The sequence below is a fragment of the Dermacentor albipictus genome, chromosome 3 (genome assembly GCF_038994185.2).
Source record: "Dermacentor albipictus isolate Rhodes 1998 colony chromosome 3, USDA_Dalb.pri_finalv2, whole genome shotgun sequence".
Classification (NCBI taxonomy): Eukaryota; Metazoa; Arthropoda; class Arachnida; order Ixodida; family Ixodidae; genus Dermacentor; species Dermacentor albipictus.
In genome coordinates, this window is record NC_091823.1 from 156,587,932 (window position 1) to 156,603,837 (window position 15,906).

Sequence of the window (15,906 nt, forward strand, 5' to 3'; positions counted from 1 at the left end):
TCAGCCTCAAGAAGAGCGTAGGTTCTTGGTCAAGATATCCATTGCAAAGACAAGTGGTCTCGCCCTCCAAAGATTTCTATAGGCGAACAATATTCTCGTCAACCATTGAGTAGAGTCTTTATCTGTGCTAAGCTTACTCTGTGGGACTTTTTTTTTTACCCGACTTTGGCCAATTCAGTGCCGGGATTCATGTATCTTCTTCATTTGAGTATAATCCGTGCTTTCTATGTCCATGATTTTGGTGTAGCTATGCGACCGGACCTTGCGTTTACTTTAGTGCCCCTATGTGACTGGACTATGTGTTGCTGTGTTGCTGAGTTGACTTTCAGTTTGTATGGCACTAGTGCACTTATGTGACTGGACTTTGTGTTATTGTGATTTGGAGTTCACTTTTAGTTGTAATGCGTATAAGTTAGTTCTTTTTTTTCAGAGCTCTATGTGAACAGGAGTAGTCGGTGCCAATTAATGGCGACATCTCTTCAGTACCATTTATTAAAAGGGGAGTTCTAGCATAAAAAATTAAACGAGGGTTTTCTGTGTAAATTGTATTCTTAACTAAATAATTGATTGCTCCTCGAGGCTTTATTAGCTTCGAGTAGCACACTTTATAATGTATTTCGATGCAGAATGATTAGTCCCCAAACCAAAAAAATAAATAAATGAAAGAACGCCTACTTATCTTTGGGTTGAGTTTTCAAGTATATCAGCGTACATAAAAAAAACATACATAAATTAAGCAAAAGGCGCTTTCAGGACGAGCTCCAGAAGTGAAAGCTGTGAGAGGGATTCTTATTAGAATTGCATAAAACAAATTCACAGTAAGCACAGCAACTAGTGCGCTGTTCTTAAGAATGACCTAAATTTCTCTCATATACTCGCTATATATGTAGCGCTGCATGACAGGTATGCACTTGTACAAAAAACAAAGTAAAATGCGAGGCTGGTGAAGCATGGAAGACTATAGCATCGAAGACCAAGGGCCAGACAATGAAATCTTCCTTACCTCAGTAAGGAAGCCTTCATTGCAGTGAGGCTACCTTATGTCACTCTGAAAGGTTCCTTACTGAGGCGCCCTCGGTGAAGGCTTCCTTGGTGCTTCCTTGGTACTTCCTCAGCATAAGAAGCCAAACAATGAAACCTTCCTTACCTCACTAAGGAAGCCTTCATTGGGGTGAGGCTACCTTATGTCACTCTGAAAGCTTCCTTACTGAGGGGCCCTCGGTGAATGCTTCCTTGGTGCTTCCTCAGCATAAGGTAGCTCCAAAGCTACCTTCATGCGTCCTTACGCCGCTCCTGGCCCTGAACGAGCGCTTCACCTCACTGCTTAACCACGTGGCATTCGCTTGCGCATGCGCACTGTCGCCCACCTGGGGAGAAGCGCGAGCACGGTACGTCTTGCCAGGCATGTTCGTTTCAGTCACGCGTGCGGCATGCAAGCATTGCTAGGCGTTGCTAGGCGTTGCAAGACGCCGGCGTGCCAGCGTTGCTGGAGCACATCAAGTTTTGCACTGTAATGTGCAAGTTTTTTTTAACTTTAGTAAACGAAACTAGAAGAAAGCGTCCACGCTTCTCTATATTAGCTATTCAATTTAAAGATTGTGTGACGATACAACATTTTTTAATAGAATAATGGTGTTCGCGGAAAGATTTGAAGAGATAATCTCGAACCCAGGCACGCGGCAACCGCTCCTAAGGTGAGGACGGGTGAAGGGAGCTTTCAGAGTACGCTTGCTTCCTCCATCGGTCCTTCGCTGTAAGGAGGCCTCACGTAAGGTTAGGAAGCGCTCGAAGGAAAGGAACTAGGGGTGTGCGAATATTCGGAATTTTGAATACGAAACGAATATTTTCCATATTCGAATCGTATTCGATTCGAGAAATGCATGTTCGGAAATTCACGAATATCCGAGGACGGCCAAATAACGGTGGAAACGGCGAATATTCGGATAGACTGCGAATAATTGAGCAATTAACCAATTGTATGCTTGCTCCGCATTCTCCTAAGAACATGTTTATTAACTGAGAACTTCGCATGATCCGCTCATTATCTGTATGCTCTGTTTCAGTCTATCTGCTTCAGGCATTTGAGACATGATCAGTTTCGGTTTCTTTTTCACCAAGCTTTATAATTCCAATTATTTTTGGAATGCCCCATTGCCTTGAAGGTTGCAAAGGCAACTCAGGGTTTGCTAACATTGATTCAAAATGTATCAAGGCTCTTTGTGCGGAGTGGAAATTTGATGAAGTGGCCAGCCTAGGCATGTTTCTTGATCCGCGCTTTATGGCCACAGTTCATCAGGCATCTGGTCAGATGATCTGGCTGAAAAACCTTGTGACAAGGGAGCTCCAGGAAGCCGTCGTGGAACACCGTGGGGACACTGCCGTGCCAGCGTCGACTTCGTGTCCACTGGTGGCATCGAGTGTATGGAATGCTTTTGACGATCTAGTGATGAACAAAGAGAAGACACATTTGGCATCTGCCCCTGAGGGGGAAGTTACAGACTACGCGCAAAAGCCTCTTCTGGAAAGGGGCATGAATCCTTGTGAGTGGTGGCAGTCCATTGGCCGCTTCAGGTACCCGCTTTTAAGTGCACTCACCCGGAAGTACTTGGCGATCCCTGCCACTTCAGTTCCTAGTGAAAGAGTCTTTTCTACCGGTAGAAATGTGACAGTGCATAGAGAGCGTTTACTTTCTGGCCATATTGAGCAGTTAATTTTCCTTCACGACAATCTGTAACAAGCGTTTTACCTGAGTGAGGGCATTACCTGAGTCCATTATCTATAATTGAGTACCTCTTTAATTTGAAGCAACCTTGTAAAATGCAATGTTATTTTTAAAAGGGTAATAAAGCTATTGTTACCTCTCTTGCAATTTTTTAATACTACACACGTACTCGATATTCGATTCGATATTCGAAGAGAGTTCTTCGCCTTATTCGTATTCGATTCGTAATCGAAAATTTCAATATTCGCACACACCTAAAAGGAACATTTTATTGTTTGGGCCAAGCTACCTGAGTGAGTGAGTGAGTGAGTGAGTGAATAAACTTTTATTTGGTCCAGCAAAGCGCGATGAAACGCGCACCTGGCTAATCCCACGATGGGACTGACAGATCTAGTCTGCCGGCCCGATCGCGGGCGCGCTGGACGGCCAGGATTTGATCCTCAAAGACGGGACTTCGCAGGAGGGCGTCCCACTCTTCCTTGGTGAACTTCGGGCCCAGCGACCCGCACTCCCAGAGCATATGAGGCAACGTAGCTACCTCACCACAGGCCACGCAAGAACAATTGGTATAAACCTCTGGATATATGCTATTAAGGGTCGCCGGATTTGGGTACGAGTTCGTTTGCAGAAGTCTTAGTGTGACCGCCTGCGGCCTGCTTAACTTGGAGTGAGGCGGGGGGAAAACCCTTCTCTCTAAGTAGAAGAATTTAGTTATTTCGTTGTGTGTGAGAGGAGCGTCTCGGTGTCCGGGGAGAGAGTCACCCGACCCGAGGGCAGCGCGGTCGGTAAAGCCACGCGCAGCCTGGTGGGCAGACTCGTTGAGGTTCAGAGGAACCCCCTCAATCGCCCCCACGTGTGCAGGGAACCAAAAAATCGAGTGCATGGAGGTGTTGCCGTGTTTGGCGCCTTTCAGAATTTGAACTACCTGCCGGGCTACCCGGCCTTTCTGGAATGCCCTGATGGCGGCTTTCGAATCGCTATACACCCTGTCTCTCCGACCGTCTTGCATGGCGAGTGCAATGGCCACTTGCTCGGCCACCTCTGGGTTCGTCGTCCGGACGGAAGCACAGTTGATAACTTTACCCAGTGTGTCAACGACGGAAACTGCAAAAGCCTTGCCGTCACGGTATGCAGCTGCGTCCACGAAGCTTGCTGCGATTTTGTCCCTGTTTATTTGCTTTAGCATATTCAATGCTCTTGCCTTGCGACGACCTGCGTTGTGAACGGGATGAACGTTGCGGGGCAAAGGGGCGACCACGATCTTCTCCCCTAGTTCTCTGGGGATTTGGGTGTCTTCAGCCAAGTTCTTGGTTGGTGCGAGTCCGAGCTCCTCGAGGATACGCCTGCCGGCCGTCGTGGTGGACAGCCGAGTTAGCTGGGCCCGTTCTTGAGCCTCGGCTATCTCCTCCATGGTGTTGTGTACGCCGAGCCGAAGCAGGTCCTCTATATGCGTTCGGACGGGCAGCCCGAGGGCTCTCTTGAAGAATTTTCTAATGAGGGCATTAAGCTTTTCCCGCTCGGCTCTGAGCCAGTTGTGCATGGCCACCGTGTAGGTGAAGTGACACAGCACAAAGGCGTTGATGAGCCGAAGCAGGTTGTCCTCCTTGAGGCCACGATGTCTGTTCGTGACCCTTCGGACAAGGCGAAAAGCATTGTCGGTTTTCGCAATTATCTTGCGTAACGCAGTGCCGTTGCCGCCGCGTGATTCTATAAACATACCCAGGACTCTGATGGTCTCGACCCGGGGTATCGGGTCACCGCTCCGAGTGAATAGGTGAATGTCACTTTCCGAGACCGGTTTCCAGCCCTTGGGTCTGCGCCCTTTTTCTTTTCTATAAAGGAGAAGCTCAGATTTGGTCGGGGAGCATCTGAGTCCGGTGGGTAGCAGGTACTGCTCCGTGACGTCTACCGCCTCTTGCATGGCGCTTTCCACTTGCCCTTCGCTACCGCCGGTGCACCAGATGGTGATGTCGTCTGCGTAGATGGTGTGTTTGATACCTTCAACTTGGGCCAGATTCCTCGAGAGGCCGATCATGCAGATGTTGAAGAGTGCAGGAGAAATGACTGAGCCTTGCGGCGTGCCCCGTGGGCCCAGGAGCAACTCGTCGGAGACAAAGTCGCCGATCCGCAGCTTCGCTTTCCTCCCCGTCAGGAACGAACGGACGTAGTTATATAGTCTGGGGCCCAGCTCGAGGTCCGCCACGGAGGCCAGAATGTATTCGTGGAGAACGTTGTCAAAGGCTTTCTCGAGGTCGAGTCCGAGCAGGGCCCTGGTGTCTCTGGTACTGCCGTCGATGATTTGATGTTTGATCATCTTCATGGCGTCCTGCGACGAGAGGCCGGCACGAAAGCCAATCATGTTGTGAGTATAGATGTTGTTCTCTTCGAGATATCTGTTTAGTCTGTTGAGGACGACATGCTCCGCCCCTTTCCCAACGCAGGAGGTGAGAGAGATCGGTCGGAGGTTGTCCACGTTCGGAGCCTTGCCGGGTTTGGGGATCAGGACGACGTTGGCGGTCTTCCATTGCTCTGGGACGCTGCCGTTTTTCCAGGTCTCGTTGATCTTCTCGGTGAGGTATGCGATCGAGCCGTCGTCAAGATTCCGCAGCATCTTGTTGGTGATTCTGTCGGCACCTGGCGCACACTTCCCCTTGAGCGCGAAAATGGCTTGCCTAATTTCCCCCACGGTAAAGTCTTCGTCCAATTCCGGACGGCTTGGGCCGAGGTAGTCAGGAAACCGGTCTTCGTCGTTTCCACGCTTTATGGGAAGGTATTTCTCAATGAGCTTGGCAACCAGCTCGTCCCCGGAACAGGATGTGGTAGCTTCGTGCAGGGCTCTGGCGAGCGTGTGTCTCTGACTGGATCTGGTGCTGCCCTCGTCGAGGAGATGTTTAAGCATGCCCCAGGACTTGCCGTTACGCATCTGCCCGTCTATCGAGTCACAGACCTCGTCCCATTGCTGCTTGCCGAGGGTCCGACAGTGATCTTCGATGGCCTTGTTAAGCTCGGAGATCTTTTTCCTCAATCTTCGGTTAAACCTTTGTCCCTTCCATCTTAGAAGCAGCGCCTGCTTGGCCTCGATCAGATGGGCCAGCCTACTGTCCATCTTTTCTACCTCCAGGTCGCTGACGATCTTCTTAGTGGATGACTCGGCGTCACTCTTGATTCGCTCGCACCAATCTTCCAGGTCTTTAGGGACGGGTGCGCTGTCGTTGCCGCGGAGCTTGCGAAAAAGGTCCCAGTCCGTGACAGTGAATTCCCTGGATTTACTTCGGGTGACTTCGAAGCGGGTCTCGAGCACATAATGGTCGCTGCCAAAATTTATTGCGGTGTTGCTCCACTCGGCTCCCTCGACGTTCTTCACGAACGCCAGATCGGGGGTGGTGTCCCGGCTCACCGAGTTGCCGATTCGGGTGGGGAACGCCTTGTCCGTGATGAGCGTGAGGTCCATTTCGTTGGCGTTCTGCCACAGACCCCGGCCCTTGCTCGTGTCATAGACGTACCCCCACACGCCGTACGGTGCGTTGAAATCTCCGACGACGACCAAGGGATGGGTGCCGGCCAGGTCGACGGACTTCTTGAGTATCGTTTTGAACTGCTTTTGCGAGTGCCTGGGATTGCTGTAGATGTTGAGAATAAACACGCTGTTTCTTCGCTGGTTGCGTTGTCTCGTGTTGAGCAGAACCTCCGACATGACGTATTCGACCTTGCAACTCGCCAGCTTCAGGTCGTGAGACAAGTGTGTAAGCCTCCTGTCAATTAACGTGCACACTCCCCGACCTTCGCCCTGCACGGAGACGGCACGATAACCAGAGAGGGATGCGGCAGAGACGAGGGTTTCCTGTAATGCTATTACTTGAGGTTTGTTAGGTAGCGATCTTAAATATTGCTGCAAAGGATCGAGCCCTCTTATTGGAGTACCCCCTGCAGTTCCACTGCCAAATTTTGAACTCCTCTTTGGAACTATCCATGATTAGATAAATTGTCCGGGGTACCCGCTGTAAGCACAGGTGCACGCAAGAAGTTCCCCCCACTCTGACGTGCCGATGTGCTCGTAGCCCTGATCTGAGTCCCCGACGCGTTCGGAACAACAACCTGCATCGGAGTTACGGACGTATTATTATTCGGGATCACCAGACGCTCGAGGGCGTCCATGCGATCGGCCAGCGCGCCTAGGCCTCTCCGCGGGTCTCCAAGGGCGACTTGCACCTGTGCTAAGCCTTGTTGTAACTGCTGCACACTCTTAGTGAGCGTAGCCAGCATGCCTTTGATCTCATATGTTTGCGAGTCTGAATCGTCCTTACTGGAAACTTCCCTACGCTTGGCGGCGCCGGCCGAGTCGCAGGCCGGAACTGGTGCTTCTGTGGCGGTCGGCGCAGAAGCACCAGTTCCGGCCTGCGTCCTTCATGCGTCCTTACGCTGCTCCTGGCCCTGAACGAGCGCTTCGCCTCACTGCTTAACCACGTGACGTTTGCTTGCGCGTGCGTGCTGTCGCCCACCTTCGGAGAAGCGCGAGCACGGTACATTTTGCCAGGCACGTTCGTTTCAGTCACGCGTGCGGCATGGAAGCGTTGCTAGGCGTTGCACGACGCCGGCGTGCCAGCGTTGCTGGAGCACATCAAGTTTCGCACTGTAATACGCTACTTCTTTAGGTTTGATAAACAAAACTAGAAAAAAGCGTCCACGCTTCTCTATATTAGCTCATCAACTTAAAGATTGTGTGATGATACAACCTTTTTTATTGAATAGTGGTGTTCTGGTGTTCGCCTAAAGCTTTTAAGAGATAATCTCGAACCCAGGCATGGCGGAAACCGCTCCTTACGTGAGGACGAGTGAAGGGAGCTTTCAGAGTACGCTTGCTTCCTCCATCGGTCCTTCGCTGTAAGGAGGCCTCACGTAAGGTTAGGAAGCGCTCGAAGGAAAGGAACGTTTCATTGTTTGGGCCTTAGTCCCCTCTGGACTCGCACTTTAGTAGAAAGGGAAGCGCTGCAGTTTCCGCAATGCTTCTGAGGAGAGTCACGGATAATTACAGCTGTCAAGAGGCTAATGTGGCGACGGCCAGACACCTCCAGAGGTAATTGTGCAAATTCAACGCAGTGGGATGAAAACGAGTTTCTAGCATCGCCTTTGCTCTCTGATTCACTCCTGTCGTGTATGCACATGCACCCCCCCCCCCTTCCCCAACGCTGTGTGCCTGACAGCAGCAGCAGCGGGAAAGTCGAAGGAAGAGGCAAAGAAGGCTTCGCTTTAAAAAAACTTGCCGCAGGTGGGAAACGTACCCACGTCTTCGCATTACGCGTGCGAATAATGCTGCGGATACAACACCCTTTTTTTACGCAGCAAATTTAGTTGGTTTGCGTGTCCCACCAACATGCTATGAGGTGAAATCAAATATGTTGAAGTGAAGGCGAACCAAAATATTGCAATGGTGGGACTCAAATTCAATTTTTTTTTAAATTTCTCGGTGAGAACGCAAATTAATACAATTAAAATTGGTGTGGTGAAAGTCCTTACGCTCCTCAATTGTATCCGCTTCTCTGGGTATTTTTCCATGGAACACCTTAGGGCCAAACAATGAAACCCTCCTTTCCTCAGTAAGGAAGCCTTCATTGCGGTGAGGCCACCTTATGCCACTTTGAAAGCTTCCTAACTGAGGCGCCTTCGGTGAAGGCTTCCTTGGTACTTCCTCAGCATCAGCAGCCAAACAATGAAATCTTCCTTTACCTCACTAAGGAAGCCTTCATTGCGCTGAGGCTATCTTATGTCACTCTGAAAGCTTCCTTACTGAGGGGCCCTCGGTGAAGGCTTCCTTGGTGCTTCCTCAGCGTAAGGTAGCTCCAAAGATACCTTCATGCGTCCTTACGCCGCTCCTGGCCCTGAACGAGCGCTTCACCTCACTGCTTAACCACGTGGCATTCGCTTGCGCATGCGCACTGTCACCCACCTGCGGAGAAGCGCGAGCACGGTACGTCTTGCCAGGCATGTTCGTTTCAGTCACGCGTGCGGCATGAAAGCATTGCTAGGCGTTGCTAGGCGTTGCAAGACGCCGGCGTGCCAGCGTTGCTGGAGCACATCAAGTTTTGCACTGTAATGCTCAACTTTTTTTTAACTGTAGTAAACAAGACTAGAAGAAAGCGTCCACGTTTCTCTATATTAGCTATTCAATTTAAAGATTGTGCGACAATACAACATTTTTAATAGAAAAATGGTGTTCGCGGAAAGATTTGACGAAATAATCTCGAACCCAGGCACGCGACAACCGCTCCTTAGGTGAGGACGGGTGAAGGGAGCTTTCAGAGTACGCTTGCTTCCTCCATCGGTCCTTCGCTGTAAGGAGGCCTCACGTAAGGCTAGGAAGCGCTCGAAGGAAAGGAACGTTTTATTGTTTGGGCCCAAAGATTTTTCTAGGAGCCTAATTTTCGCAAATGCAAAAAAAAAGAAAGGAAGAACTAAAGGAAGGAAAGAAGAAATAAAAGGAAGAAGGGTTGAAATCTGGGCCAGTTGGTACATACTTGAACGAAAAAAACCAGTCAAAAACACAAAGGACAAGAGAAGAAGTTCACGACACAACGACTGGACTATCAACTGTGGTTTATTAGAATCGGTGTAGTCCCAGCAAGGGCAGCAGAGCATGCGCAACCGCATCATCACTTATCACGTAGCATGAAAAGACAGCACCGTTTCTATCGGGACCGACTTAGAAATTCAAATTCTTTTTCTTGTAAGCGCACCGAGGTTGTACTAACGCTCTAGTGTTGCCCCAGTGCTTTCCCAGATATTTTTAGCAAAATTTGACAGGAAACTTCAAGGCTTCCTTCTAAACAAGCGTGTGTGCAAAGTATTTAGGTATGTGGACGATTTTTTAGTACTTTTAGAGCTTTTACCAAATGACACTCTGCCCGCAGCAGTAGACGATGTATTGACTGCTTTTAAAGCTTCTTCACGCACTCTTAATTTCACTCATGAACTTCCTAGCAATCATTCCATCAGGTTCCTAGAACTGCAACTAACTTTCTTTGACGACGGGCATTTGTGCTGGATGTTTTCACCTAGGGGCAAGAAAGCTCTTTTACCATTTGGATCTGCACATTCAAAGATTGTAAAAAGAGGGATTGCAATGAATTGTTTCCGCAATGTACTTGAAAGAAGCTGTCACCACGCCATTAAAAGTAGCTTTGACGCACAATCCCAACGTCTAGAAGCCGCAGAGTTCCCTCCGCCTCTTTTGAAAGCGGTGGCTGAATCGCTGCTTCAGAGGCTAAAGAAGGAACGTACGGAGCTGGTAGATGGTGGGGCTGTTGAACGTAAGAAACTTGAAGTTATGCCGTACGTACATAAAGTGAGCCACAGTATTAAGAAAGTTGCCGCCAAACAGGGAGTAAGTGTTGTTTTTTCTGCCCCTTGTAAGCTTTCGGGTCTGTGTTCGCGCATTTCTCGAGGCAGGGCAAGGAACCATGTTTGCACAACGCAGCATGAAAATCGTTTCACGGCATGTGCTGCAGGGGTTGTTTATAAGTTCCCTCTCACTTGCGAAAGATTTTACATAGGCCAAACCGGTCGATGTATTAATGACCGCCTGCGTGAGCACCATTCCTCCCTGGGGTCAGATAACGGTGCAAACTTGCCTCGCCATTGCAATGAGTGTGGTTGTTATCCATTGTTTAGCAATGTGATGATTCTTGGTAGGGGCAAGGGCAAAGAAGAGCGTGAAATCTTGGAAGCGTACTTCATCAGTTTATTAGGTGATGACTGCGTTAGTACAACCTCGGTGCGCTTACAAGAAAAAGAATTTGAATTTCTAAGTCGGTCCCGATAGAAACGGTGCTGTCTTTTCATGCTATGTGATAAGTGATGATGCGGTTGCGCATGCTCTGCTGCCCTTGCTGGGACTACACCGATTCTAATAAACCACAGTTGATAGTCCAGTCGTTGTGTCGTGAACTTCTTCTCTTGTCCTTTGTATTTTTGACTGGTTTTTTTCGTTCAAATAAAAGGAAGCCTGGAAAAACCAGCTCTGCGGTTCTCTCACCTTTTGGACGGTATCATTGCAAATAATATTTTGGGGAAGTTTCTGAGTTTCCCAACAGTAGTCGAAAAAGGAACACTTGGAGAAAAAATAGAACATTAAGGGCGGAAAGGGGCTGGAATGCTGTTCTTCTGTTCGTCTGCGCCATTCTTCTGTAGGCGCGCAAATGTATTTTGGGGAATACACTGCTCTCGAAGCTAATACTGAAGACGGGACCACTGTTTGGAGATGTCGGAAAATGTTCTCTTTGGTGCCACATTTCACAGAACAGGCTGTTCAGAAGAGATCAGTTGTTAGCAGAGGATATCGTAGTTATCGGTGTGGTCAGTTTGTAGTGCACTGCGTTGGAGAAACGACAGCAGGTGCATTCAGGTCTCCTTGAGTGCTTCGGTCTTGTTTTGTTAGCTTCACAGCGTTATTATAGATGTGCTAGAATTGATTGAAGGAAAACACGCACGTGCGTACAAATATGAGATGCAGCCCCCCGATTCACGTCGGAGAACAAGCTGTCAAATTAACGGAAAGCAGGGCAGGTTCCGTCCTTTCTCGGCGTCACAATGAGATAGACAAATTGCGGAAAAGACACATTGACTGAGGCAGCTCGTCACTGACAGCGGCGAGCGACAGCGATGTCACTGCGTTGTACGCAGTGCAGCTGCGGGTGACCAGAGACCCCGTGGTGCCCCGGATGTGCGCGGGATCGTAAAGAGTGCGCGGATGTCACAGCGTCGTGACGCGCATCGCGAGTCATTTCGGGTATAAAGAGACTCTAGGGACAAATAACCGTCCCTGCCTTCGGCGTCCACCGAGCGAGATGTCGACGATGACCTCCACCTGCGTTCTGGCTGGTCTTCTCTGCGTGGCAACATTGACGTGGGGAGCTGCACCTCCGGCGAGTGAGTGAAAAAGAAGAATCGAGCTCTTATCTCGGCGTGGAGAAATTGCGCTGTTTAGGTTGCAGGCTGCTGGCCTCATCGATAGCAGTGAAAAAGACGGCCACTCGGAAGACGCACGGCTGCAGACAAGATTGATGTGTAGAGGCGACTGCGTTACTGTCTTATTTATTCAATAGGTGTATTATTGTCTTTGTAAATATTCTAGTTTATTTTTGCCAGAAACATCGGTTAGGAATATATATACTGGGTGCATTTATTTAAGCCTATGTACACTTCTTTAAAAAACTGCGTGTAACAGATACAGTAATTCTAATCCTTGAGTTGGATATTACCCAAAATGAGCGGACATCACTTGCCCGAGGAGTCAAAATACGCAATGAAAATGACCAATATATTACTAATTAGGTTTTAAGTAATTACATTATGACATGCCTATTGCAGTTTACGAACTTTAGCTGGTCTATTCGCAAAGCGTATCCATTTATTGGAATGAGCTCGCAGGATGAGACCGCTTCTGGAGATAATAAATCCCAAATTCTTGAACTAAGCACATTGAATGTCCAGTTACATTGGTGTTTTAAATGCATAAACAGATATTTTTGTAGAAAAGCTTGTGCAACGACAGCGCATTTTTTACCGAAGGTTTGCGGGCTCATAGCTCGAAACCGGCGCCATTCCTATAATTCGTTCCAACTGTACACACCTTGCCAGCTCATCAGTTACATTTCTTAAATTTCGATATGTGCCGTCAGTTATTTAGTTAAATACGTGATGAGTGAATTTTGATTATATCTAAATTATGCATTTTATGACCTTGTGTAAGTAATCTCCGCCTCTACTAGCAATCCAGTTCAATTATTAGAATTGTGCATCAGCCACAGGCAATTTTGTCAAAGAAGTGTGTCTTCTAAAAAAAATGCACCAGGTGTAACCAACAGTTATGCTGCAGTACTTCTTTCCTATGCGATGAAGTCATTATAGTTAAGAATAAAACTGAAATTCTTCACTGCCGTCATTTGTGCCGCGATACTGATGACACACAATTGTCGTGTTTCGCCGAGACTATCCCCTTTTCACGACAACCGTTTGTGTTGCTTTCCCTACGGCGTCTTCCCTACTGGTACAGTTCGTGCCACGAAAGAAAGACTTCTCAACCACCCGACTGTAGCATGTCGCTACTCAGTAGATCCACACAGGTTTCTCGGAAAGAAAGACTCACAGTACAAGAAAAATTTGTCCTGATTTGTCGATTGAAACAGGGACTAACGTATTTTCCGTGGTTGCTGCTTTACCATCTGAGATAACCGGGAGGTGAGTGGATCGCCGAGCGAGGTGGAGTTAATCGACAACTCGAATGGCATGGATGTTTATTATGGCAAGTGAATTCTGCGGAAAACGGCAAAGTGAAGAAAAGTGCACGTGAGCAAAAATTGTTGTGTTACCTAATGTAGCGTGTGGCTAGAAAGAAATCTACAGTTGGTTCTTTTCTTGACTGAACCTTTTTCCACCTTGCGGGCTGCCGCAGAACTCATTTGCCCTATTCATTCAGTGGCACGTGGCACTGTCGCGATTTACGGCATCCCTGGCCCGCCATGGTATCTTATTGTCTAAGGCGCTGCGCTGCTAAGCACGAGGTCGCGGGATGAAATCCCGACCGTGGTTGCCACATTTAGATGCGGACGAAATGTAAAAACACCCATGTAGCGTGCGTCGAGTGCCTGTGAAAGAACCCCAGGTGGTCATAATTAATCATCAGTCCCCCACTACTACGCGTATTATGATCAGATCGTGCTTTTGCCACGTGCAACCTCAGAATCTAGCTTAATTTACTGCATCCCTATTACCTGCAGCCATACATATGTCAGCCGTACAAGGCCACTGCCTGAGAGAGAGGCTAATAATATTTTCACCAAAACTCGAAGAGCATGTTTGCGGTCACACTGCCATGCTTGCAGCTACCGTCTCCGATTTCACCACACGTGTGTTGCACACAGTTCTAATGACACTCCGCAACGGGAACTACTGGAGGCAACGGAAATACGACAGCTAGGGAGGGAGGAGTCTGTAAGCGCAGCTTCCATGGTTGTGACTGAAAAAGAATATTGGGAGGTGGCAGGAACCTTTGAAGTTGATGCATGGCTTAACTGTGACTGGCTGTGTGGCAGATGTTCTTAGGTGAATAATAAAAAAAAAGGTACCCTTGGCTTAGTCGCAGTCTGCACGATTCTATCATTCACACGTTGGTCCAAGCGTGCTATTTAATGTAACCTGTAGATACATTGTCAGTAGTGGCTATTTATTTCGTAGTAACAGAAAAAAAGAAACATATCCGAGGAAAATATATACGCACATGTGCCTTTTGCACGCACGTGTAAGCGTTTGACAACGAAGGTTTGGCGAGCAATTTTTTAGTTTCAAGTTAGCTCTCTAGTCGTTTCGCCGTGGTTTTTGTCCTTTGTATTGCACTGGTTCATCCTCTTGGAAATGGTGGAACAACCCCCGCAATTATGCAGTTTACAAGAAACCAGAATGCCGTCGCCACCCTGCCACGAAACAAAGTGTTACCTCACGTAGCCGACCAGTCGTACAAGACATAATCGTTTCATGTGGCTGTTTGAGGTCATTATGTCGAATGGCATAAGTTTCTCAAACGCGATCGCAAAGGCAGACCACTAAAGGCCACGAATGTTCTGTGCAAAATCGCAACCACTTCAATAGCGTTAAGGCAGATATAATAATAAATTATCTGCACTTTAGCCCGCCGTACGCTATGCTCCGTGTAGTGGTGATACCGTGATTGCCGGTGCTATTTTTCCGCATGGATGTCTGGACAGGAAAAATGTCTGGTATTATACACTCGATCAGTTGCCACGACGAAGAGACCGGGAAAAGTTAACTGAATAACGGGTGGAGCAGCGATATACATTGCAGCCAATATTGAAGGAGGCATTAGAAAACAACATTCGATACATACATGTGGCATTAGCGTCTATCTCCCTTTCAGGAGACGATTGTGACTGCAAGTGGCTCATAGGTAACACAATGAAAAACTTAATTAGCGGAAGTTTTTCTTTCTTGAGCCACCTGGAGCATTCCAGTTAGTCGGGCTCTCAGGTAATATCGTTCTCGTCATATACTGCACCTGAACAGGCCCTATTTGCAACAGGTGGTTTGGTAAAAAAAAGTGTTGTTGAAAAAGAAGTGTAATTGGCATTGTGGCCGTCAAATCATTGTCGTGCTTAGATGGGCTTCAGTTGCCAGCAGCTGCCGTGTAAGGTATGGCTTGCACGGGCCCTAGGCCACGCTGTGCGTGTATTTCTAAATAAATAATTAGTTTTAATGACCTCCAGAGCCAGACGGCTATAAAAAGCAGCGGCTACTAAGCAACACAATAGGACAAGTGCAGTGATATGTGATTATACACAATGTTGCCTAAGGTATACGAAATCTTCTATTAACCATGTGGGAACAGCACTTAGCGAAAAGTGTTTCCATTCCTGGGAAGTACGAGGCAGGCAACATTGCAGAATTTAAAAAAAAATACGTAAGGTATAGCTACATTTCTACTTTATTGGAGGCGAACTTGAAGTGAACTATGCTGTTTGAAGTGAAGTATGGCTGCGAAGAGTGTTACAGTCGTTTTTTATTATTATTTTTCAGCTGACTGCATTAACGTAGAGATCGGCGATATTCTGGGTATTCGCGAGGTAAGTCGTTTGGCTATTTATGTCGTTGAAGTTCTAACTAGGGTTGTGTAATTCAGATATTGTGTGAGCATGCAGGCCTCATCCGGCGCGTTGCACTAATCTAAAGAAAACGTATTCAATGAAGTGAGCGGCTTGTACATTTTTTTTACTTTGCCTTTTTCGCATGCTATGATAAGCCTTCTGATCCGTCTCTCGATTCTTATGGTAGCTAGCACATCAATGACAACAGGAACGCTGGCAGAGAAGTTCGGCGAGATAAGTAAACAGCTTTCCTCTCTCTCTCTCTGAAGGAAGAGCAGATTCAACATTATGCTTACTAAAAAGAAAAGTCAGAAAGAAACATTGCACAGATTCGAATGCTATATAGTTTGCAAGTCGTTATCGTGTTCAGCCGGAAAAGCGTGGCTGACTCAGCGACTCATAGTGCTGTTCACTGTTGTGTCCATTATGAATGGGGCTAAATATGTCGCATTCTCACTTCAGTATAATTTTAGATCGTGTGAGGCGAATATCGTTAAAGTATTCGATAACTATTAAAAAGATTTTCGGGTTTCT

At 47.7% G+C, this 15,906-nt stretch overlaps 1 protein-coding gene across 1 annotated transcript in view; it reads left to right on the forward strand.

Moving 5' to 3' along the window:
• Positions 1-11,507: 11,507 nt before the first annotated feature.
• LOC139057637 (uncharacterized) overlaps positions 11,508-15,906 on the forward strand; it is an 83,197-nt gene continuing 78,798 nt past the window's right edge. Inside the window, exons 1-2 of the mRNA XM_070536221.1 lie at positions 11,508-11,644; positions 15,305-15,351. Of these exons, the coding sequence (XP_070392322.1) occupies positions 11,563-11,644; positions 15,305-15,351 (129 nt within the window). The 5' untranslated portion in view covers positions 11,508-11,562. The remainder of the gene's footprint in view (positions 11,645-15,304; positions 15,352-15,906) is intronic.